Source organism: Amphiura filiformis, chromosome 2 (genome assembly GCF_039555335.1).
Source record: "Amphiura filiformis chromosome 2, Afil_fr2py, whole genome shotgun sequence".
In the NCBI taxonomy this organism is placed as follows: domain Eukaryota; kingdom Metazoa; phylum Echinodermata; class Ophiuroidea; order Amphilepidida; family Amphiuridae; genus Amphiura; species Amphiura filiformis.
This window is the reverse complement of record NC_092629.1, coordinates 59,493,450-59,518,782: the sequence shown is the minus strand read 5'-3', so window position 1 is coordinate 59,518,782 and position 25,333 is coordinate 59,493,450. Positions and strand designations below refer to the sequence as shown.

Genomic DNA, 25,333 nt, shown 5'->3' with positions numbered 1-25,333 from the left:
GATGGTCTGCATGTAATGTATTCTGCCGATAGCAAGGTAAGCACAATGCGCACAAATTTAACACTCAAGCTTAAAAACACAAATTATCGTTCAATTTCAGGCTTTACTGATTAAATGCCCAAGGTACGCTATTTTGATCTCCATGTGTGACAAACCAATATGGCATACATGTAATTCATAGCATTACACACAGTGATATTCTTTTGAGTCTACAGTTTGTCCACTCTGAAGTACAAAGTGACAATACGCGTATACAGCGCAAACAGTGCACAGTGCTTTGTACTTCAGAGTAGACGGACTGTAATCTATTTTGCATGTCTTCCATTCTATCTAGCTCTATGTATTACATCATGTTGACTTCACCCCTCCTTTCTACACCGTACAATACAACAGAAGGCACTCAACTCACAAAATATTGTGTTGCTCATGGACATTGGGCTATTCCAGTTGTAATCCATATGGAAGACATGACCTTAATCTCCCACACAGGGAGTGTACATTTCAAATGGGTAACCCCAATTTGAAATTCTCACTCTCTGTGTGGGAGATTAAGGTATGTATGGATTTCCACTGGAATACCCCATTACTGGTTTGTCTATTGTGGTGTTATGAACACACAAGGAAGCCAAAGCAATCTTAATATTGAACATATTCTGATCTAACCATACCAAAGGAGGACATTTTAAAAACTGAGGAATCAAGTCGTCGTCTGCATCACATATTATTGTATCTCAAAAGGCTGCCTTGTGTGATTTTTATTATCATGTTGTATATCATATTGTTATTTTATATTTCAACATGCTTCTTTTTATGAATGGACATAAGATAATAACTTTATCTTGTATATTATGATAATGCCTCAAAATAAATATATAAAGCTAATTTTAAAGCGTATCTCATCAGAATTCGATGACAATAATAAAAAGAAATCACACAAGGCAGCCTTTTGAGATATGACAGTATGTGATGCAGATGATGAATCACATACTGCTGAACAGCTTACATCCCTAGCATGCTTGTTGGCAAAGTTACAAGCTTTACAATGCACAATTTTCTTATGTATTTGACGGGGCGTATGGATTATAACTGGAATAGCCCATTTTGCCTTTAAGATACTATATAGTGGGATATATTTGCTGGATTAATTTTTTGTGATTTTAACAATTCTGGACAGTTCATCAGTGAGTGTTTTAAATTCATGTTTCCAAATATATTCACATTAAGTTCTGTGTGTGATGGTAAAAAAATCGCGGCTGCCTGTTCAACCGCGAAATGCGCAAAAATTAAACCACAGTGAAAATTTCCCGGTATATAGTACAACATGTGTGTTGCCCACCTTCAATTTACATCAGGCTAGCTTGCAACATGCAGTGTGTTTCTATACACTGATGGCCGCTGTCCATCATATATGCGGCAGTCATGGCAACAAAGAGAACATAATAACATGGGTGACATGACATGTCACCAAACTTTGCATGAATCTACACCTGATTCTCACAATTGTTTTTAATTTTAGCTAATTCTCATCAGATTCTCACCAAATTGCTCAGTGCTGCAATAAAATATTTACCAGCAAAAGCCACAAATTGCTCCATAATTGGTACTTGCCCTTTGATAACACTGGTGATGTATGAGAAATTGACATCCATGACTGGGTGGGTATAGGTGGAGATTGTCGTACTTCTCAGTTGCATCATTTTGCCCTTTGTTGAAATTATGGATGGCACTTTGGTGGTGTATAAGATATGTGCATTCTTGACTGGGTGTATATAGGTGGAGATTGTCGTATTTCTCAATTGCAGCATTTTAACTTGGACTTTTGTCATCTAAACTACCATCTAAATCAGGTGTTAATTCTGGAAAAGAAACATACAAATAAATATTAATAGCACACCTTGTTCTGGGGTACAATCATGACTCTAGCAACGACACCAGTTGCATTACATTCCAGATGTTAAAGCTATATCATATACAAAATTTGGGCAAAACCATGGAAGAAAAATAGAGCACGAAGTGCGATGGAATTGCAACTCCGTTCACCGATGTGAGGTCAGCGATCGTCACGCTTGCAACATGTGGACGTAGGTGGCAGCAGCATTTTTCTTTAATTAGCATAAGTCTCCACAGACCTACGCATATTTTTTTACCTATCTTTTAGTACTATCGTGGTGGCAGCAGCATTTTGCTTTACTTTTCCAATATGGCGCCGCCCATGAATCAATTTGGTGCCTGTTGGCGACGCCATCGGACGCCATTTAAGCGCAGGGTAATACACAAGGAAAGCCGAAACTGTTGCCACTTTTTTGTATTGCGCTAGTATATGAGTTGCAACGGCCTGGCAAAACAGAAACGGGCATTTTTATGTGTTGCGACTGACAAATTACAACTATTCTATCAGAATAACATGAAGTTGGTCATTACGCTGTGGGTGTTGAAATTAACTGTTAACTGACTTACAAAAGATAATACCCCTTTTAAAAAGTAATTCAACTTACTAATTAGACTGCTTCCGCCAGCTGCTACTGCTATCTTCTTTGCCTTTGCATTCTTCTCCATATCTTCAATTTCTCTCTGGACGGCAGCATTGAACGTTAAGACAGCTACTCGGTTGAAAAATGGTTCAATATTTTCACCTGTGAATTAGAAATTAATTTCTGTAAAAAGTTTGTTCTTCTTTTAATTTGCTTCTTGGGTCAAATTATATTTTCATAGAATGGCTCAAAAACTGACAATGTTCACTTTCAGAGGATCTGGTAGCACCATCTTTGAGATGGCTTCAAAAGCCATCTGCTAGCCTACCGGCGTCGCCCTGGCAGAGTTGTTAAGCCTGGGTTCTATTGTTTGGAACAATAGAGAGTAGTTAAACCACCAATTCTTTCAGGGCACTAGCGATTGACCTTCGGTTGGGTTTTGAATCCATCTCCTACTAAATACTGTAAAACACTTCAATTTCACAAGGTATTTAATTTCGTGAGAAACTGAAATTTGCAAAATTAAATCTCCCGCAAAATATAAAATTTACATTGAAACTAAAAGTAAATCTTCCGGTTTCGCGAATTTAAGTAATAAAACCCTAAAAAAATCCTTCTTTTTCTCAATTCTCAAAATAAAGTACCCGCGAAATTTAAGTGTTTTACAGTTTTTTTGTGTGTATTTTGGCCAACTAAGTAGTAGACTAATTTGGTTTGAAAAGAGAACACGCTATATAGCTTATCTGCTTCTGACGGTTTAAGCTGTTCTTTAATAAGTGCAGACTCAATCTGCACCTCTAACTACAAAAGTTATTTATAATGCATTTTTGTACAGGAAGCGCCACCATTGTTAGTCCCAGTGCATCAACTATTAAATAGTGATTTCTCATGTGATCCCCCACCCCACACACATCCCAAACATCATGTACCAGCAATTGCGAACCTTGTTTATTGCTCAAATGGACGTGTGAAACAATGTTTAATCCACATACCGAAGACCAAAAGGACATGGATTTTTTTCTGTGATATGGCCGTGTACGATACACAGTACGAAATATGACCAACCACGGTCGATATGTTTTAAAATGCACAATAGTGGTTGTATCTCTCAAATGCATTATACATACAATTGCAGCTGATAGCAAACGTCAAAACCGGGGATGGTACCATGAAGCAATTCCTGGAGAGGGCAATCCCTCATTTGCATGTGATGCTTTCTTATTTAAATTAGCCATTGTGTTATTGCTTAATATTCATATGTTATGGGGAGCACTTTACACCACCAGGTTGGGCAAGTCATGAATAATTTAGCGTTGTGAAGCCAAATAAACTTATTATTTCCCAGGCTTGAAAAAAAATTACAGGCAGAGGTGGGAATCGATCTCGGTACCTCCCCGGTTAAAAAGCACAGTACAAGACCACTAAGCCAGCTAAATATCTGTTGTTAAATCAGTAATAAAAGAAGTAGATTCTTATTTTGGGCTCAAATTGTAGAAAAAGGGGAAATATTTGTCTCTGCTCTAAAGAAAATAAAAATTGAGATCTTTAAACAAAATGTTACGGCTCTATTGAAAAAAAAAAAGATTGATATCAAAATAACTTTAAATTCATTTCACGAGGCGGCATTGTCACAGACGAACACTGTATAGGCTAAAAACTAGATCCTCACCACTAGACGACGTCATAGCACAATGGTAGAGCATCAGACTGGTGATGCAAAGATTGTTGGTTCGAGTCCTCCTGTCAGCAATGTTTGTTTTTGTGAATGCAATGCTACGATACCATTTTGTTCAAATTTTTCTTATTTATTTATTTATTTATTTATTTGTTTATTTATGTAAATAATTATGCATGTATTTATTTTGTAAAATCACTTACTCACACTCTTTAGAAAAAAGGGCTCTTGGTCGATCAGTTCATTTATTCATTTGATATGATATGTCTATTGATCGAAATTGAATATCATATAATTTATTCATATTCATTGTTTATGAATTGATTGATTAATTAACTGATTGATTGATTTGTTGAGCCGGTGCAAGTGAGTGCGTGAAATGTTAGAGGTGAGTTACTTGAACAAGAATGAATAAATAAATAAATAAATAAATAAATAAATAAATAAATAAAGAAAGAAAGAAAGAAAGAAAGAAAGAAAGAAAGAAAGAAAGAAAGAAAGAAAGAAAGAAAGAAAGAAAGAAAGAAAGAAAGAAAGAAAGAAAAGAAAGAAAGAAAGAAAGAAAGAAAGAAAGAAAGAAAGAAAGAAAGAAAGAAAGAAAGAAAGAAAGAAAGAAATAAATAAATAAATAAATAAATAAATAAATAAATAAATAAATAAATAAATAAATAAATAAATAAATAAATCGCTTTCCCCCTGCCAAAAATATTGTGACCACCCCCCTGTTGGACATTCAAATTATTGGGATCCCAAATAATGATTAAATACATCAGATTTGTAGATGTAGGCCTACAGTAGAAAAACTTTTTTTTTAAACTAAACCGATATTTTACTCATTAGCCTATTGACCATGGTAGGCGAAACCGTCAATAGTGATTAAAGAATTTTTGTTCAAAATAAAATTTCCATATCATAAGCGTTTCCGGACCTTTACTATTATCCCCCCCTCTCCCAGGGGGGGCGAGGTACTCACGTACAAGGTTTTCCACGAAAAATCCTTAGACATGGGTCTCCCATTTAGATTTTCCGTGCTATGTGTGAAAAACATGCCGGAAAACATGTTGCTTTTACTATTTTCAAGCTCAAATCCTTAGATATGGGTCCTTACTTTCCTGACAATCCTTAGATATGGATAGGTGGCCTACCTATTTTCGGTAAAATCGTGACCCTTAGAAATGGTTATGGGTTCGGAAGCTCGGGCCGCACATCTCCGTCGAAAAATAATCCAAGTACCCCCCCCATGGTTATTCTAAGCCTTTTAAAGCGTTTTAAGGCCAAAATCGCACTCCTCTCACCCCAATTTTACCCTCCCCAGGACTCATAATTATTCACAGCCCCTGATAATCTCCTAAATTATTCAATTGTTTTTTCGATGGGCCTAAACTCCTGTAATATGTATGCACATATTAAATACAGCAAGCTACATTCAAATTATACATGCACGATGAAGCAAGTGCTATTCCAGAAACGCTGCACATCAGTGACATCACTTAATTAATATTACTACCGGTAGTGAATAGCAAGCTTCGAAGGTTGAAAGTGCGCCCGCTTTACTACCTGAGAGCAATCCGGTAGTGGCGTTTCAATTTATTACATGTTGGGAAATCCACAAGATCAAATAGAACGGTGAGTGATGATTATTTACTTGTTTTTAAAACAAACTTCTTAGGCCAGTAATAAACTACGTTCACGGCCGACAACTATAGTTTGAATGATATTTATTATCACACGAGGAAATAAAAACAAACGAATATGGCGCCTCACGTGCTTCAGGTCAGGTCAGTGGTCAAAGGTTTTTTTATCGCTAAATCGCTGGCTGAATATCGTATCAAATTCAAGTGATACACTACCGTCGTATTATTGACACCAATTCCTAATTTCGACATTACTATTGCGAAAGGTTATTCCATTATCAAATTAGTAGACTTTCTGTAAAAACAAATCACTGGTGCCTGATGGGAAATACTAGTGCGCCATCACCGGATTGCTCCGTGCTCTGCTAGCTGGCGCACTTTCAAGCTTGCTACTCGCATTGAACAGGCAGAGTTCGCAAAACTAACGGCGTCATTATTTGCCAACCCTAAAAGGGATCGAAATTAATTATTCATAACTGATCGATAACTGGCCTCATTTTCTAACTAGCAAACCAGCGGGATTTGTCATAGGTTTGCATTGATAATAGAACAGCCGTGAAGTTAGTGTCACCCCCTTGATGGTACTCGTTAACAAGTAGGCCCACGGTCTAAATGTGAAAGTCCTGTATGTGTCCTTGTTTGCCCACAGACACTGAATGCAGCCATATTTTGTTACCAATACCCACCTGTTAATGAAGACACGGACCAGTACTCTGCATTCAGATGTGCAGCTAATTGGATGGCTTCTTTTTCTACTGCTTCAAATTGAACTGTATTCTGAAAAGTATAAACCACAGGGGACTATGATACATTTAACACTGTACACACACCATTTGCCTTTACATGTTCGTAAAATTCATCCTAGTTAATGTATGCAGCTTTTCAGAGCTGTCTTGAGTCACAGAGATTGGGTTATTTGAAACAGAAACACTGAAGCTTTAAGGTTTAATTGTCGTAATTAGTTTTTTTAGTATGATTGGTTAATCGTTTTGCCTCCAGTTAAAACAAAGGATCATATGTGATCTTTGAAAAGTTTACCAGAATGGACATTGGTTCAGGCAGCGATCTGTTTATAAGAATGGATGGGTTGAAATCAATACATCCCCTGTGGAAGACATGACCTTAATCTCCCACACAAGGGGTAAAGATTTCAAATGGAGTCCAATCCCAGGGGCATAGCCAGGATTGTTTCAGTGGGGGCTAAAGCAACTTTCAAATAAATACAAAACAGGCTTCCCCAATCTTCACAGGCTCAATGAATAATGGAAAACTTGAAAGAGAAATTTGGACTAAACAACATCATTATTTTTATCAACTGAATATGTTTTTGGACACAAAACAGATTGTCCAGCAATATCAGAACTTTTCAATACAGGTCCATAAATATACTTACACATAGATCATTCTTGGTCCCAACTATTAAAGAATATATGGGCATTGCACTATTCTCCCTCAATACATCATTATACCATTTTTCAATAAACAAACTTACACATAGATCTTTCTTGGCCCCAACTAGGAATATATGTGCATTGCTTTGATTCTCTTTCATCGCCTCATCATACCACCTCTGACAGTGTTGTAAAGAGAAGCCGTCATTGAGATCAAACACTATAACCACCACTGTAAAAAGATAGTGACAAGCAATGTTATTTTAAAATATCAACAAGACAAGGGAAAAAATGGCATTTTGAGTGACCAGATTTGTTTGATCTGTGGATCAACCATCGACGTTGCTTTGATGCTTGTTATTAATGAACTAACAACTAATTAATGAGAATTAATGCTCAGTTTCTATTGGTCAATACCAATACAGGCAAAGATTCATATGTTATCACAATTAACAGAAGTCAATTAATTGATTTCATAATTAATAAGGATCCACCAAGCATCGATGATTGATTGAAAGATCAAACTAATTTGTTTTAATTACCTAACAGGACTTTTGCATATGAATAGAGGGAGTTTATTGCCAGTTACTGCCAGAAGGCTTTAACTTTCTGGGACTAAGCGGGGATGGCCTCAATGATAAGTAACAATGTGGAATTAGTGCTGATAATTTTAATAGCGAGTGTGCTGGAGTTAAAGCTTTATGCTTCTGAGAAACTCAGAATGGTAAGGATTATTTTGGTACTGAAATCTCAACATCACCAAAATTTAAAAACATTCTGGTTGTCAACCAACAATCATCCCCCCCAAAAAATATATCTTGTATTAAGTTGTAATAACTTTTGTTTTTAACAAGACAAAATGTATATTTTTATTAATATTATGAGTTTGACAAACTTAAGAATATGTATTATATAATGTGATAAATTCTGATTCAACCAAGCAAAAGAAGGCATTTTTATCTTATTTTCATCATCAACTTCAACAGTTAACAAGTTGCTGTAAAATAGCATATTTGCTTGAAAAAATAATTTTTACATTTTTATTTTTATCAAATATATTTCTCCTTTCTTGCTCCATATTATTGCCTTGATCTCAATTTAACAATTGCTGCTTGTTGCCTGGTTGGATCATGATGAATAATATCTATAATTACAATTTACACAAACGCCTACCATGTGCGCCTCTGTAGTAAGCGGCAGCTATACATTTAAATCGTTCCTGTCCTGCCGTGTCCCATCTAATGGTCAACAAATTCATGCATTGGCAACATAAAATGAAATATAAATAAATCAAAGCAAAAGAAAATATGTTTTAATGGTTAGTTAAAGTTGGCAAATAAAAGTATAACATATAGATGAAATGATGGAAATGAAAAACAGTCACACAACAGGGTATATAAATTTGGCTCTTAAATATTAATACTTGGCATGTTCATGGCTACATTTTCAATATCCAGGCATGTGATTAGGGAATTCCCAGAATGGAGGAAACTTGCGAAGCGGAACGAGCGTAGCGAGTGAAGCTCTTGCCCCTCACGGCCGGGGCTCCATTTTTGCGTGTTTTTTTCAGCAGGTATTTGCCTTACGACTTGGCAACCACGGCGCTGCGGCCGAAACAAGAAGTTCATTAAAAAGAGAGATGCTCTTTGCCAATGTTCAGGAGCTTAGAGGGGGCCCTACCCCCCCCAATGTCTCAGCGGTTTACATTGATCTCAGGGAGGTCGGATTTTGGTCTCAAATCCGCGGAAAAATCACATGCCTGAATATTGTATATTGCCAGCAAAATTTATCGCTATAATCATTAATGGGGATAATAAGGGAAGCTTAAAAACATTTTATTTTACCAAGTTTCTGTTTCGAAAACACATGAAAATATTGTTAAATATGCTTTTATTTGACTTACTTTATATCAAGTTTCGCTGAAAAATGTGTTGGCAGTGGTTGATATCAAGTTGAAAAGCCTCATAGCTGTGGCGGATTGTGTATTTTTGAAGACACATTTTTACCATCAAAATATTGTGGCCTGTCAAACTACTATCGTGATTGTGATAATGATAATTTATTTTGATAGACGATAATAACATAATCGTGAGCATGCCTAACTTCCACAACCACTCAGGTATAAGCCCACCCTTCTAGATGGCAGATTTCACTTCAAAAATGGGGTGGGCTTATAACCGGGGAATTCCCTTTGAAATTCATACTCCCCTGTGGAATATACTTCCAAAATCTTCCACAGCGGGAGTGTGGATTTGAAATGGAATGGCCCTATGCACCCCCTGGTTTGTGAAAAAAGTTAATCTATGTAATATTCTCTAATCTGGAGAGCAAACAAAGGTAGCAACAGTGTTCGAAATATGCCTCAAAAAGTTACAGGCCAGCCGGGCTTGACCTTAAAAAGTTACCGGCCAGCCGGGCCAGCAACTAGATGCCAGTCAGAAAAGTTACCGGCCAGGCCAAAAAGTTACAGGCCAATGGCCGGCTGACCGGCCCTATTTCGAACGCTGGGTAGCAACATACATGTACTTCTCTCCTGTGTGAAGCATAACTACTTCATTAAAATACTTACACTTGTAAATTGAAAGGCACATTAAGAATATCAAATCTCTCCACCTCAAAGTCCACTCCTATGGTTGCCTTGTAATCTCTGTCAAATATCTCATGACAAAATCTTTGTACTAAACATGTCTTGCCGACTGCTACATCACCCACCACTATGGCCTTGGATACTTTTAAACTGCATGAAGATAAGAAGAATTCAAGCATACAATTAAAAAAAATTATGTATTTAGGTGATGGAAAAAACCCTGGGGAGTCCATCACTTTTTGGCAAAATGAGCCATTTTTTGTTCTTTTCAGCCACTTTTTGGCAATTTAGGCCAATTGCTAACCCCCCCCCCCAACCATACACATACATTTCAAGCCTGCAGGTGAAGACCTGTCAAGTAGGTTTTCTTCTTTTTTTTTTTCCCTGGAGGCTAAAATTTCCCAAAATTTCACCAAAATTAAAAAAAAATGAAAAAAAAGGTCACAGACCTTTAACTTACCCAACTGTTCCTGTTTTATTTGATGAGCAAGCTGTTCTTACACTCTGGTGAAAATCTGTGTCCTTATATGGTGTGCTATCTTCCTTATATGGCTGGAAGAAAAAACAACACTTTACTTATTTCACCTTAATTTGTGTCTTTTTAATAATAGTACAGATATTTCAATTTATGAATGAGCTGTGCGCCGTACGCGTTTACTCAAAGGTTTACTGCAAAATGCTATAAATCATCACCATCATTATAATATGAAAATGAATCATCTTCTTCCTTAAAGGGGCATTTCGTGATCCACAGCCTCATCCCCCACTTTTCCCAAAAAAAGTTGAGATTTTTACACCACTGGATACCTCTGGCTACATAATGTTTATGTCATGTATGTACCAAATATTTCTTGCAGATTAATTCGTTTAGCAAAAATATCGCTAAATTTGAATTTCGTTCTGGTGCACCAGAGCGAAATTACAACACATTGTCTATGGAGCAGTGTAATACACATAATCATGCATAACTCATAAGCGCAAAAAATCGGAATCAACTGAAATTTTGGAAATAAGCTTTTTTCGTGGATATCTACTGAAAAATGTCATAAAAAGAGGATGCTAGGATCACGAAATCCTCCTTTAAGTGTATGAGTATCATCGCACTGCGTACAGACAAGCTGTACTTATTCTAGGTGAATTCAAATTTGCCATCAAACTGCATCATTTTATATATCAAATTAAAGCTCTTGAGTAAACAAAGCCAAAACTGAAAACCTTTTTTTTCATAGCACTTTCCGTAGCAAAGTTACATCTTGTCAAAGATTGACTTTCATCAAAAAATTCAGCAAGCAAAATTCCCCAAAACGGCATTTCGGGGGGTGTTTCTAGATCTTAGACTCATTATGATAGCAGCTTTTTTTAATGACACTGCTATCAAAATCCCTCTAAAATTCCATGTGCGATTGTCTTATCACCATAAAAAATCATATATTTGGGTCAAGTGAAACTTTGTATAGAAAGCATATTTATGTAGGTTTCCTTCTTCGGCCAGTTGTTTTAAATTTCTATGTAGATATGCATTGACATTGTCGGCGAATTTGGCCGACTAGCAAACAAAGTGAGTGTTCGGAAATACTTTGGTGGGGGGGCTGGTAAAAAGGGAGGGGGGGCCAAAAAAGTTTTGGACCTTAAAAGAGGGGGGACCAAAAAGTTTTAGGTGGTAGAAAAGAGGGGGCCAAAAAAGTTTTCCTCTTCACAACCCAAAATTTTCGCAATTTTTTTCTATGTTTTTCCCTTTCTTTCTTTTCGTTTCTCTCTCCCTTTCTCTTTCTTGCTTTCCCGTTGTTTTTCTTTCTTTCTTTCTTTCTTCTTTCTCTTTCTTGCTTTCCCATTGTTTTTCTTTCTTTCTTTCTTTCTGCCCCTCTTTCTTTCCCTCTTTCCTCCCCTCCTTCCTTCCTGTTTTCCTTCCTTCCTTCTTCTTTCTTTACATAGGCATAAATCCCGGGGGGAGTACCAATAATAAATTCCTCAATATTTTGATAAGGGGCATGGTCTACTGAATCACCTCCATGTTGACACATGTGCCAGGGTTTCTTTCTTTCTTTGGTTTGTTCTTTCTTATAAATTTGTTTCTGTTTCATCAAGTAGGCCTATAGCAACATTGGGTTTCAAGAAGGTTGAGTTACATGCGGTGGTATGGGGTGGGGATACCCCCCAATATTTTGATAAGGTCAATGGTCCATACAATCACCCCAAGTTGACACCTGTATACATATTGTACATGTGGGTTTCTGGCTCATATTTGGCCAAACTATAAAAAGTGCCCATTTTTGCGGCCTTCGTGCGAATTTGTTCCACTTTTGCACGCATGTATTGTGGCCGTTTCTTTCTTTTTTTCGTTTGTTCTTTCTTTTAAATTTGTTTCTGTTTCATCAAGTAGGCCTAGGCCTATAGCAACATTGGGTTTCAAGATGGTTGAATTACATAGGCGTAAATTCCCGGTGGTGGGGGTTTGATAAGCCTAGGGCAATGGTCCATACAATCACCCCCAAGTTGACACCTGTGTATGTACATGTGGGTTTCTGACAAAATTAACCTCATATTTGGCTAAAAAGCCACAGTGCCATTTATAGCGGTCTTCGTCGTGCGAATTTGTTCCACTTTTGCACCATATAATTCACCATTTTAGCTTCATTATGGCCATAAATTAATCTGTCGCCAAAAGGTGCTGGATTCACTGTAGGCCTATTTCAAGAAATTGATTTAAACGGATCCCATCCCCCATGTCAAAAGAAACCTACGCCATCGTTAATGTTGCCAAAAGGTGCCAGATTCACTATTAATATGCCTACTTCTAAGAAATGCTTTTCATCCCTATCCCCCCCCCCCCCCAATGTCAAAAAGAAATCTACGGCGCCATTGTTGAGATATATCATACCATGCTAATCAAGCCTAGGCCTACCTTAAAATCTTCGGAAAGTCATCACAAAAGAAGTTTCCGAAAATCATCATAAACGAATGCAGTCGATTTATTATACGGTTGCGATTTATACCGTGCTGGAAGTTTTGTTACCATTAGCGCGTCGGGAAGTTGCCACGACCTGTGCGTAATCCAGCGTATAACAACGCAGCAACGGACCGTAAATATAAGCGGGCCACCACTGGTTGATCTACCGAATAAATCCAAATAATTATTTGTATTTATTAATTTATCTATCTATCTATGCATTTACCATTCATCTGGAAATGCTAGAACTTATCTATTTATCTATTTATTAATTTATTAATTTATTTTTCATCTATAATCTCTGAGATGATACCGATGAATCGATCCCAAGAAGTATCGATTATCGGCAAGTTCCTCTTCAAAGTATCGATCAGTATCGATTAGGGGTGTGATTTTCGGGTAATTTTGTGCCCGGGTACCCGCCGCATTTTTTCGGGGGGTAACCGGAATACCAAATGGAATTTTTTTTTTTTTTTTTTTTTTTTCAAAGTTTTTTTTCGGTTTTGTAGTGTCTCTGGACCTAGACCTAAATGCTAGGATCATGGTTGACCTAAAAAAAAAAATTTAAAAAAATTGAATTTTGCACATTGTTTTGTAATTTTAATATGAAAATTGATACATAGTTTTCATGTCATACTCTATTAAGGTTAAACAAAGTGTTGAAGGGCTTTACCTCCAGAAAAAATATATTATTACCTTATACGTAAGAAAATATGTCTACTTATCATGTGAAATAAAAAATCCGGAAAAAATGTGTGAAAATGTGTTTTTAGCCTATTTTTTAGCTCTTGTCAAGCACTATTATTCGATTTGTTTACAAGCGCCAAGCAACTGTCGTCTAGGAGAGTGATTGACATCTTTATTATTAGAGAAGAATGGAATCTGTATAGTTCATGAATATTCATGTAGTATTTATACAACCTGTATCCCAGCCATTTTGCTTAGCTATCATAATCGTTCATATAAGACGCCCATATGATCCATGGTGTTAAACTGATATTCAACAACTTTATATCTCTCGATCTTTGCGATCCGAAATATTGAATTTCAACTTTAGGCACTCCTCTAGCAAGATAATTAAATACCTGTCACAAATATAGGTCTTGAAATGTTACTTGCAGCGTTAAAAATGTGAATAGAGAACAAATCGGGTTCAAACATGCTTCAAAAATATGAAAGTAATTGTCAACGCCTACTACCAGAATAGCCGAAGAGGGCAGACTTCATAAGGGAGTGTTCATAATATATTTTAGTGGGGACAAAGAATTTGAAACTTATTTCGGAAATTTCCTGTGTTTTTGGTTTTGTTTTTTATTTTATCTTCCTGTTCGGGTGTTTCGGTTGGCACATTTTGGGGCATTTTCATGCACTTCACAGGAGTTTTTTTTTTTCTTTTCTTTAGCTGTCGTGTGTCTTTTTCCCCACGTTCTGGGTATAAATAATAAATGAATAATAATATATGAAAAAAAGAATCTGGAACTTCAACGTCAAAAAACAAAACAAAAACAAGACAAACTGTACCCTGCTAAAAATATCAACCCCTATCCTCTCTGAGAATAAAAATAATAAGACTCCAACTTCACCTGCAAAAAAAATTTTTTCGGGGGATAATTTGGGATAAGTTCGGGCCTATTTTATTGCGACAATTTTCCAAATCTATAAGGTGAAATACGGTGTCGTGGGGATGTGCGGCAGATTTGGGGTGCATTTTCAGCCATTTAGTTTAGACTCTGTTGCATTTTTAGCCATGATTTTATTGACCCTCAGTGTCTTGAAAATTAGGTTTAAGAATGGTATTTTTCAATGATTTTCTCGAAAAAGTAAAAATTTGCGAAAACTTTCAGTCCAAAAGTTGATACAATTTTGGGTCTGTTTTATTCAAATTTGGTTTTAAATCGTACCGTAGTTTTTCTTATTTATAGCCTCACATCCTTACCCAAACCAACTTGAGTAGGTTCTCCCGGGGTGTGTGCAAATTTGCAATTTATAGGCCTACACTCATCATTTAAGCCTAAAATCAAAGTGTTAATACCATTAACACTACCATGGCCCGCTTTGTCGTGATGACTGGCTTCCAAAATGTAGGCCTATTTTAAATTATAAATCTGGTCCCGCTAGAGGTGTGTTTTTACCCGCGGAGGTCTCTCCCTCGGGTTCGTGGATGTGCCACAGTTTTGGAGTAGGCCTACCTTTTCAACGACTATGATGGGTGGGTTTACAGCGAAGACCAACTTTTGGGCGCATTTTGGCAAAAGTGCCCTTAAAAAAGCGTCAAATTAGGCCAAATGTGGGTGACTGCAGTCCCCGCGGTACAAATGTTTTGAACTGAGAGACCCGCCCGAGGTGTTATAAAAAAAATGGTCGGGCCTGCTAAAAAACCTCCCGGAATCAAGCATGGGTAGGCATACCAAAATGCCTTGAGACCCCCCCAACCCAGCGCCGGGACCTCCATGACATGATATTCTCCATGAGTCCACCAGAAAATATAAAAATATAACATTTTGATAGGCCTACTAGACCTAGGCCTATATTTGTCTGTAAACCTTTCTTGTAGTTGTAGGCTACAGCGTGTGTCTACCGTGATGACAGTAAGCGTAGCTGCCGGGGGGGCAATTGCAAAATTGCCTATTTGGGCCCCCCGCCCCTAGTGCAAGGAAAAAAGAGGGAAAGAGGGGGGGGGGAGGGAAAAAAGAGAGGGTGAGAGGAGGGGCAGAGAGATGGGGAATCCAAACGATATGCAATAGGCCTACAGCTCAATAGGCCTACCATATACGATTATTATCAATAAGCCTGGCAAAATTGTCTATTTGGGCCCCCGCCCCAGTGGGAAATTTGGTGGATTTGGGCCCTCAAAAAATCCCAGCTACGCCTGCCATGCGTGATGATGTTGCAAAGTTGCGGAAGTTCATTCATAAATTTCCCATTTCCACTCGACAACAACCCGGGACAACAACAGGCCAGCACGCAGGCCGCAGTAGCTAATCCCGAGCTAATCAGAGACATGTGCGTTTCTCTTTCAATGTACGCTTCAAATAATTATGCTCTCGGCGTCGAAAGTATGATAATGGAAAATATTTATAATGAACACTCCCTTATTTAGCCACACCTCAGTTCCTTTCTCGGGTTGCCTGGTATATCAGCAAAATCCTACACCTATCGCCTTCCCTTGGTAAAATCCCTGATAAAAACTTCGTGATATTGAAATTGAATTTCCATGGCGCCAGAACTTCCGTCATTCTAGCATCATGGATGGATATGCAGTGGCGCCGCTAGGGGGGCAGTATTTCCACCAATATTTTTTCTTTCCCACCCAGTTTTTAGGCAAAATCCCCACAATTATGTAATTTTCCACTTTTTGCGGCAATTTAGTGCAAAATGATGATTTCCAAGTGCCGTCTCAAATTCACTTCCCCCCGGGCGCCATTCCCCGCGAAAAAAATTCTGGTTCCGCCACTCACGGGTATGGCCATAGCTAGGGGCTTTCCCACCCACCCCAGTTGCCCTTGGTTATGCTGGACGTATGAGAAATTTAGAGCTTGTTCAATTCCACCAATTTTAGAAATTTTAAAGGTATATACAGTGTATATAGGATCACAGTCAAATAAAATATCGTAGGCCTAATAATTTTACCAATGGCATTTATTGAGCTGCTCCTATGGTTTAATATTGATATTTTATAATTGAGCTCCTTGTCAAGCTCCTGAGTACAGTGACTAACTGAGCTCCCGCTATTTTCAGAAATGAAGGCCTGGCCTTAAATGAATAGGCCCTAATTAGGATTGAGGCAGCCTTTTGTTTCATTTTACAGAACTTTTTTTAATCCCCCAAAATTAGTGGGTTTTTTTAATGGGGAGTAGGCTTTTAAAACGAAATTCAAATTTGGCAATATTTTCCATTGCTTAACGAATTGATCTGTGTGAAAATGCCTAAACATGTGGCCAGAGCGGGATGAGTGGTATAAAAATCTTAACTTGTGAGAAAGGACGTAGGCCTATGGGGTTGTATGAGGTTGTGGATCACGAAATGCCCCTTTAATGTGTGCTAGGTAAAGTCATTCTTCCTCCCTTTCGACATGCCAAAATTTATTCCCTCCCCCGGCCCCGGCTTGCCAAAAAATTGCTTTCTCGAAAGGCTGTGCAATCAGTAGGCCTACCGGTATTAGCCTACTAATTATAAGCCAAAATTTCCAAGCGACTCGCTAAAAATCGCTTGCCTCCCGTCTCGGCCAGCCAAAAATCGCTGTCCGCACCCCCCTGGACTGCCAAATTTTGTGGCCCCTCCCCCTTGGCCTGCCAAAAATGCCCCACCCCCTTTGCATAGGCCTAGGCCTATATGCCAATTTTTGGGATCCCCAATTTCCATACCCATACCTTAAACCTGTAGCAAGCGCAGCAAGCATGAAAATGTGCACATTTTTTTTCGCGCCCTAACTACCCCCCCCACATTTTCCCCTCCCATGCACCAGGTTCATTGGCGCTAGATTTTAAGCTAGAAAATACCTAAATATTTTAAAATCCAAACTCGGCAACACCACTTTATCGGGCAAATAGAGCCCGTCGTATTCGTAAACAGCGTGTTTAAAAAAAAATGAGAGTGTCACTTTTGTCCAAAAAATTTCGAATTTTGGCCTTGAGCAGCGACAATCAGAGGTAAGAAAAACACAGTATGACTCAGCGTGAAATATAGAATCACTATATCAATTTTGAAGTTTGTACTTCAAAGCACGAGCAAACGAGGTGAAATGGTTCTAAAAAATTGATTTCGCTGTATCTTTTATCGCGAAACTAGACAATTTGACAGCAGCGAGTCGGAAAAATAGCAAATATCTCAATTTTCTGCTATCGAAATAAAAATTTAAATAGCACCTGCATATAGAAGAGGGTTTATAGAAATAATGTAGGTCAGAATTTTGTCTATGAAATCGTACGGAATTGTTATTACTGGTTACAAAACGACATACAAGTGGAGGCCATTTTACTTCAAATTCGCAAACATGTAAGCTTACTAAAACAAATCGAGACAAGCAATATCAAGAATGAATATGCACATTCTTTTATTGACTTGTTTGTAATGTCGTCGTAGTTCCCAACAAAATCGCCACTTCCACTGAGAAATTATGGCCGTGTTCCCAAAAATCTTGATGCTCGGATATTGAAAAAAATTGAAATGTTTGAAAAGTACATTTCTTTTTTGAGCCAAGTGGAAAATTCAAGCATAATAATAACCAGTACACTTTCAGCTTTTTAGACGTAGTTTCGTTTTCTCTCTCGATATTTATTTCCAGAAATAGATAATTTTAAAGGGGGGCTACATGCAGTCTCATTCTGGATCGATCATTACAAAGTTTAGTATAACCTTAATGATATCAAAATGCATTTTGCCCGGGTAATAGGATTATCGGGCGGGACTCGAATTCCCGGGACTCGCTCACACCCTTAGTATCGATTATCGGCAAGTTCCTCTTTAATAGTATAGATAACATTAAAATGATCAGCAACATGCAACATCTGGGTTGGTCTAAGAAATACTGGCACTTTTTATCATAGAATTTTATATCTCTTCAAAGTAGGCTACAAATATGATTATGTACGTACTAGGCCTGGCATTTTCGGGTAATTTTGTACCCGGTACCACCGCAATTTTCAGGCGGGTAACCGGTACCAATAACAAAAAAAAAAAAAAAAAAAAATTCATGATATTTTGTTATTTTTTATATGAAAATTGATAATTTGTATTCATGTCATAGTCTATTAATGATTTCAAAATGTATTGAATTTGAATACATTTTGAAATAATTAATAGACTATGACATGAATACAAATTATCAATTTTCATATTAAAAATAACAAAATATCTTGAATTTTTTTTTTTTTTTTTTTTTTTTAGGTCAACCATGAATGATCCTAGCATTTAGGTCTAGGTCCAGGGACACTACAAAACCGAAAAATAAAAACTTAAAAAAAAAAAAAAATTTTTTTTTTTTTTTTTTTTTTTTTTTTGAATTTCAGGTACCCGGGAGGTATTTCCTACCCGGGTAATGTAATCTCGGGCGGGTACCCGTTTACCCGACCGAAAATGCCAGCCTTAGTACGTACCAATCTGATCAAAATACAACTAAATCAAGAAAATATTGCAAATAAATTGGATTTCTTTGCACATAAACTGCACACCTCAGCTTACGATTTCTCATTGCAAATTATTTTGTACACATACATTGTAGGCCCACGGGTAGATTTACCATAGGGCAGAGTTACCACGGTGTTTGGGGGCCAAAACTGATACCTGTGTACATTTGTGTGACCAAATTTAATTATAGTTGACCATTTTAGCTTTTTGCATTAAAGGTCCGTAACCCGATCGACAGCATCATCCCCGATTTTTTTCATTGTTGATGAGGTTTTGGTATCACATAATAGATACTATTTTTCTCATTACTATCCTGAAATTTGACGCTCCAAGTCGATGTATTTCGGAGAAATCATGAAACACAGCGGCTTTTACAGGTATACCAGTTTGTAAACAATGGTAAATACTTTGGATCATGGGCGGGAATTATGAGCGAAATAGCTCGTAATATCAGTCGCCTCAACAGCTACTTTGGTTTCGCATCATACACATTCTGTGAAAAAAGCGAACCACACTAACTGCTGAGGAGACGCGTCTAGACGGTGTGCCGTATTTAATTATAAAATTTCCACGATGGAGGCAGCGGGCCGATTAGCTCAGTCGGTTAGCGCGCGCTTCATGTTTTTATGTCTGCCCGAGAGGTACTCGGTTCAAAATCAGGTGTCGGAATGTTTTTTTTTCCTCTCCATTTTTAACCCAAACTTTTTTATATTCTTTTGAAATATACATATTGCAAGGGAAATATATTTTGTTTCCTTTTTTTTCTGAAACGGTACGAAAAAAAACAAATATTTTTCGCTCAATACGGGCCGGGCATTGATTGTACAGCATGTCAGCATTAAATTCAGTCATACTGAACGGAAATGGTTGTTGTTGCTTGCCTACCCAGAATGCAATTCACGTATACCAAGGTATTGGATTGCAAATTTGGCTATTTATTCACATTTACGCCGAAAATGCTCTCGTTTTTTCACAAAGCAGCATAAAGGGGGCGATATTTGATATTATTATGTAATTTTAAAGACAATCCATATCCAAAACCAATAGGGTTACCCCCCTTTAAGGGGGTACTACACCCATCGCATTTTTTTACGGGTTTTTTGCATTTTGTGAAGAAATGAGAAAAAAAATTGGACATAGTGGTATGCAAAATGAAGGGGCAAATCTTCTCGTTCTATTGGTGGCATCGGTATCAATGTAGCTTACATGCTTTTGAAGGTAGAAGCCAAAAGGTGGTACATCACTGATGTTTTAAATTCACTTCATTTTGGAAAGCTTGCTATCAACGGATTTCGTTAAAATTTTGGATATGTGTTGCTAACGCATTAGAGAAATAATGTTGATATGTAAAATGGGAATAAGTGGTTCCTGATGGCTTCATGAACTTGGTGATTTTCAGTGCTCCACATCTATCAAAAACGAACTGGTTAAAATGCTTCTATTTTCAATGTTGAGCTATATTTTGTATTTTTAACTAGCGACATTATTTCACTGAAACTTAATTAAGCCATAGGTAACAGGTTACCACAACCATACTACAGCAATGTTGAAAAAATTGCATTTCTCGTCACCTATACCCACCATATTTCGTAAGTGCGTTAAGCTTATATTTGCGATTTTGGTAACTATTTTACCTTTTGTTTTCTAACCCATTTCAACTAGGAACTCCAAAATTGATGCAGTGATAGCATATTTTAAGCGGAGTCATATCATTTGTAACTTACCTATGATTGTCGCTATCCAAGGCAAAAAAATCAAATATTGTGTATATTTCCATAGAGTTCTGCACGATATACGGTAGCAATTTTGACACACGACAATTTTGACAAGTGTTCACCCACAATCCATTGCGTTATACGAGTTGCCGAGTTTTGGTATATATTTAGGTATTTTTAAGATTCCGGTATGGGGCAATCCCAATACGGAGCCATGGAGAAGGAAAAACAAATTTTAGACAAGCCAAGACGGGCGGGCCGGGGCACAGGAATTTGGGAAAATTTGGCAGATCGAAGGGGGGAATTTTTGGCGCACATTAAATGGGACACGACTGATTTTTAAATAACACGCACAAGGCTTTGGAATCACGTCACGGGTGTATATGCCTACAGAATAGAAACGCAGTCAAAATCATGAAAAAATTCCTGCATCGTTATCCGCACGCTCAGGCCTATAACGTAGGCCCTACGCTCGAATTTAGACATTGCCATCATCCCAGCAAAGTGTGAAAAATTAAAATTGGTTATAAATGTCTAAAAGTGAAGGATAAGTCATTTAAATTGTCATTTAATATTTTTGAAATGTATTTGGCATAGGATCCTAACAGCAGTAGGCCAATTGACAAAGTTGAAGCCCGATATAAATGTAGGTGGCCTATCATAGGCTTATCCCGGCTAGTAATCAGATTCGTGTAAATGTCTGATGATTTTTTCCCGGGATGAGATTTTGTCTTTAATACTCAGCGTTTGGCTAAACCACTAATAGGCCTACTCTAACAACAAACAGGGACAACAAAGGCGATTATGAAGGCCGGGGACATGGTAAGATTATAAGAAATTCAGTTGGTAGGCCTACACCATTTGGAAATCCCCCAGTGAGCCCCTTATCATGCTTATTTCATCATCTAATATATTAATTAGGCCTATATGACTGCCCCGGCTATAACCTTTAACTTTCATTTTTCCGTGTTACCTTTAAAATGTAGGCCTCACGCCTATTATTTTATGGAATTGTAGGCCTATAGGCCTACTCGTGCTTTTCACCGCTGATTAAGTTTATATTATCGCAACTCGCCATCTGGGGTGGTGAATTTCTTTCCCCATGCCAACAAATCTTTGTCCTCCCCACTTTGACATGCCAACCCCCCTCTATCGACATAGGCCTACCAAAACATTGTCCCCCTAGGCCTACATGGCAACCGGTATACTTTTAGGCAGGCCGAGAAGGGGCAAGCAAGTTTTGGCACGTAGGCCTATATTATTGCAAAAGCCAAGTATTAATATACTCCTTTAAAATGCCTCTTCTGGCACAAAAGAAATACCGGTAGCAGAGTGATGCCACGTGCACATGTGCATTGACATTGGCCAATATCTATGGGGTGTAATAGGTCTACTATTATTTATTATTCACTTTTTCTACTCACTTTATTAGGGCCTACCATTTAAAATGTCTAAAATTGCGGAATTGTTAAAATGTCTTAATTTGCGGAAATGAGCAAATTTCTCATCGTTCAGTGCCAGACATAAGGGGGGGCAATGGGGAAGCTACCCCAACCCCTGTGGAAAGTCCGCCCCTCCCCTTTGGATACGGTCGCCTGAAGAATTTTACTAGGTCTTTTTGTACTTTTGAGCCTATTTTGTTTTGTTAAAGATTTCCCCCTTGAATGAGGGTTTCCCCTTTTCACTCCTTTGCCCCCCTTAAAAAGTCCTAGCTCGCCCATGATCCCCATGACGCCACTTCACGGGAGGGGGGGCACAACATACATTTCTGGTGGGTATGCTCCTGGGGTATGCTCCCCAGAATTTAGTAGGGTCCGGGACTGAGCTCCCGGGTGCTGACGGCGTGCACTGGGTAGGCCTATATGCCGGAAAGGGATCATTTTTGGAGCTGACAATAAATATAAAAGGTGGTCTTTTGGAGCTGCGAATAGTCAAAATTGGGTCTTTCTTGGCTTTCTGGGTGAATAACGCCTGAAAAAAACCAGACATGTGAAGAATGATCGAGCGATGTAGGTCTTAGAGCTGAAATTGTCAAGTTTCCGTGTTTACGTATGCCTGCGCCTGCGCCTATAGCTCTATTTTGGTCACGGGTCTTTTGGAGCTGCGGAATCCAAAAAATGGAGGGGGGGGGTCTTTCCGGGAGAGCATACCCGTATGGTCTTTTGTGTTAAGTTCCAACGCTTAAAATTCAATTTTAATAACACGACGGTCACAATCTTGATTTTATCAGGGATTTTACCAAGAGAAGGTGCTAGGCATACATGCTCATGTTTGAATCTGGCAACTTTGAACTTATCTTGATAGTCTTGTAGCCGTCCGCCCTGTTCAGTTTTATACACGCATTTGAATAGGAATTGTTTTGCGCACTTACCTAATGTTTATGGAGCACATTTTCTTCATTAGTTTGTCAAGTTGATGTCAAATGTTCTATTCTATATTATTTGGCAATAGTGTTTTTTTGTCTATAGTATGTCCAAACATGGTCCAATGTTGTAATTTGTTGTTTTTGATCGCAAAGGTCGGATATTTTTATTCCCGATTTAACTGAGCACCACCGGAGGGCTTCATAAAGGGTGCAGAATTCGCTAAAGTTTGACGGTAATTTTGCCTTTTGTGACACTAAAACGCATTCGATCCTTAATTTTATTTCAACAAAATTTTTGATTAGGTAGCATATTAATGAGGCGGCTACAATTTTTTTTACCAAATCTTAAAGAAGTATTATTCTCAAATGTCTGACCTGTGTATTTCCTATTGGTAATACAAATTGACGTGTCAGCCCTAAACATACATAGGCAGGTCGTATTTTGGACTGGTAGCAAGTCTAATACTGTAGGCCTATGTGAATATCGATGAATGTTAGAAACGGCAGAAACCGGTTGTGACGGAGACTACGTGGTAGCGTCCTTAACAACCAGTCAACTTTAAGACAAATAGGTGAAAAGGACACTTTCACGATGTTTTTTCATATTTTTTTTATTTCACATGATCAGTGCATATATCGCCTAGCTTGAAATGATAAAATATTTTTTTAGACCAATCAAACCAATATATGGGTGTAGTACGCCCTTAATTAGTTCCAATTTGAACAATATTTGACCATTCAAGCTTCAATATGGCCAAATATTTTGCGCGGTTCTTGCGCATTTGTACTATCATAGTATCCAAATTATGCTGATGTGCCTATGAACCTCCAAATAAATCCTCTATTTCATTTAGCCCTGTAAAATCAGATAGACACCCTGATTTGGGACAAATCTAAAGTATAAAATGAAAATTTCCTTGTGCTTGTATTTCATGCTTAATTGTCCCACCGAATGTTTCAAACATTTGCCTCCCTCAATGACATGTGACCCAGATACCACACCACTGGAAACAACACTATTAAGTATGTTTGTTATACGATAATGGGGGGGGGGTCAAAAAAAAGTTTAGCGGTCCATTGAGGGGGGTCAAAAAAGTTTTCGAGCGAAAAATTTGAGGAAGACCAGCCCCCCCACTACCAAAGTATTAATGTAGGTAGGCCTAGGCTATGCTAGGTGAATTCAAATTTGCCATCAAACTGCATCATTTTATATATCAAATCAAAGCCCTTGAGTAAACAAAGCCAAAACTGAAAACCATTTTTCATAGCACTTTCCGTAGCAAAGTTACATCTTGTCAAAGATTGACTTTCATCAAAAAAGTTTCAGCTAGCAAAATTCCCCAAAACGGCATTTCGGGGTGTTTCTAGATCTTAGTCTAACAGACTTAGTCTCATTATGATAGCAGCTTTTTTTAATGGAACTGTTATCCAAATCCCTCTAAAATTCCATGTGCGAGTGACTTATCACCATAAAAAATCATATATATTTGCAATTTGGGTCAAGTGGAGTATAGAAAACATATTTATATATGTTTCCTTCTTCGGCCAGTTGTTTTAAATTTCTATGTAAATATGCATTGACATTGTCGGCGAATTTGGCTGACTAGCAAATGTGTTAACTAAGGTTGGCCTGGGTTACCTAATTAATGAACACTCCCTAACTTGTTTGCCTGGGATACAGATTATAGGTAACCTAGGCAAACCTTAGTTAACACATTTACTAGTCAGCTTAATTCACCGAGACCGGGCCCCAACACAATGCATATTTACATAGAAATTTGAATTTTTTTCGAGAATAGGTGGGTGAAGGCAACCTACATAAATATCATTAATATGTTTTCTATACTTCACTTGACCCAAATATATGATTTTTATGGTGATAATCAAGTCGCACATGGAATTTTAGAGGATTTTGATAGCAGTTCCATTAAAAAAAGCTGCCATCGCTATGAGACTAAGATCTAGAAACACCCCGAAATGCCGTTTTGGGGAATTTTGCTAGCTGAATCTTTTTGATGAAAGTCAATCTTTGACAAGATGTAACTTTGCTACGGAAAGTGCTATGAAAAAAAAGGTTTTCAGTTTTGGCTTAGTTTACTCAAGGGCTTTAATTTGATATATAAAACGATGCAATTTGATGGCAAATTTGAATTCACCTAGGATACCTACAGATTACAGATTCTATTTTCTGGCAGCCATAGACTGACTAGTTTTTTATCTTACCGGTGGAAATTTTGATATAACACGATCTCTCTGAGCTCTCTGTACTTTCATGTTATTCATCTAGAATAAATGTTGAGCATAATACGCTAACTTAGAAATTGCGGAAGAAAACGTGACCTGCCGATGACTGATCAACCAAGAATGTTTTGTTTTGCGAAGTTTTTTACACGGCGATAAAAACCGGATATCTCGCGCATGA

At 37.8% G+C, this 25,333-nt stretch overlaps 1 protein-coding gene across 1 annotated transcript; it reads right to left on the bottom strand.

Annotated features, from left to right (window-relative positions):
* Window positions 1-460: 460 nt before the first annotated feature.
* Window positions 461-25,329, bottom strand: LOC140146472 (ras-related protein Rab-34-like). The gene is made up of 8 exons (XM_072168331.1): window positions 25,135-25,329; window positions 10,219-10,310; window positions 9,741-9,908; window positions 8,345-8,409; window positions 7,273-7,403; window positions 6,467-6,557; window positions 2,496-2,633; window positions 461-1,856 (listed from the first exon to the last, which is right to left on the bottom strand). The coding sequence occupies exons 1-8, from the start codon at window positions 25,192-25,194 to the stop codon at window positions 1,807-1,809; spliced, it is 795 nt and encodes a 264-aa protein (XP_072024432.1). The 5' UTR covers window positions 25,195-25,329; the 3' UTR covers window positions 461-1,806.
* Window positions 25,330-25,333: the final 4 nt, after the last annotated feature.

Bases quoted from the DNA above. Each gene is read 5' to 3' on its own strand.
- LOC140146472 (XM_072168331.1), bottom strand. From the start codon at position 25,194: ATGAATAACATGAAAGTACAGAGAGCTCAGAGAGATCGTGTTATATCA. The intron at 6,558-7,272 runs GTAAGTTTGTTT...TATACTTTTCAG, and splicing joins GGGCCAAGAAAGATCTATGT to AATACAGTTCAATTTGAAGC. The intron at 1,857-2,495 runs GTAAGTTGAATT...TTTCTTTTCCAG, and splicing joins TGGCGGAAGCAGTCTAATTA to AATTAACACCTGATTTAGAT.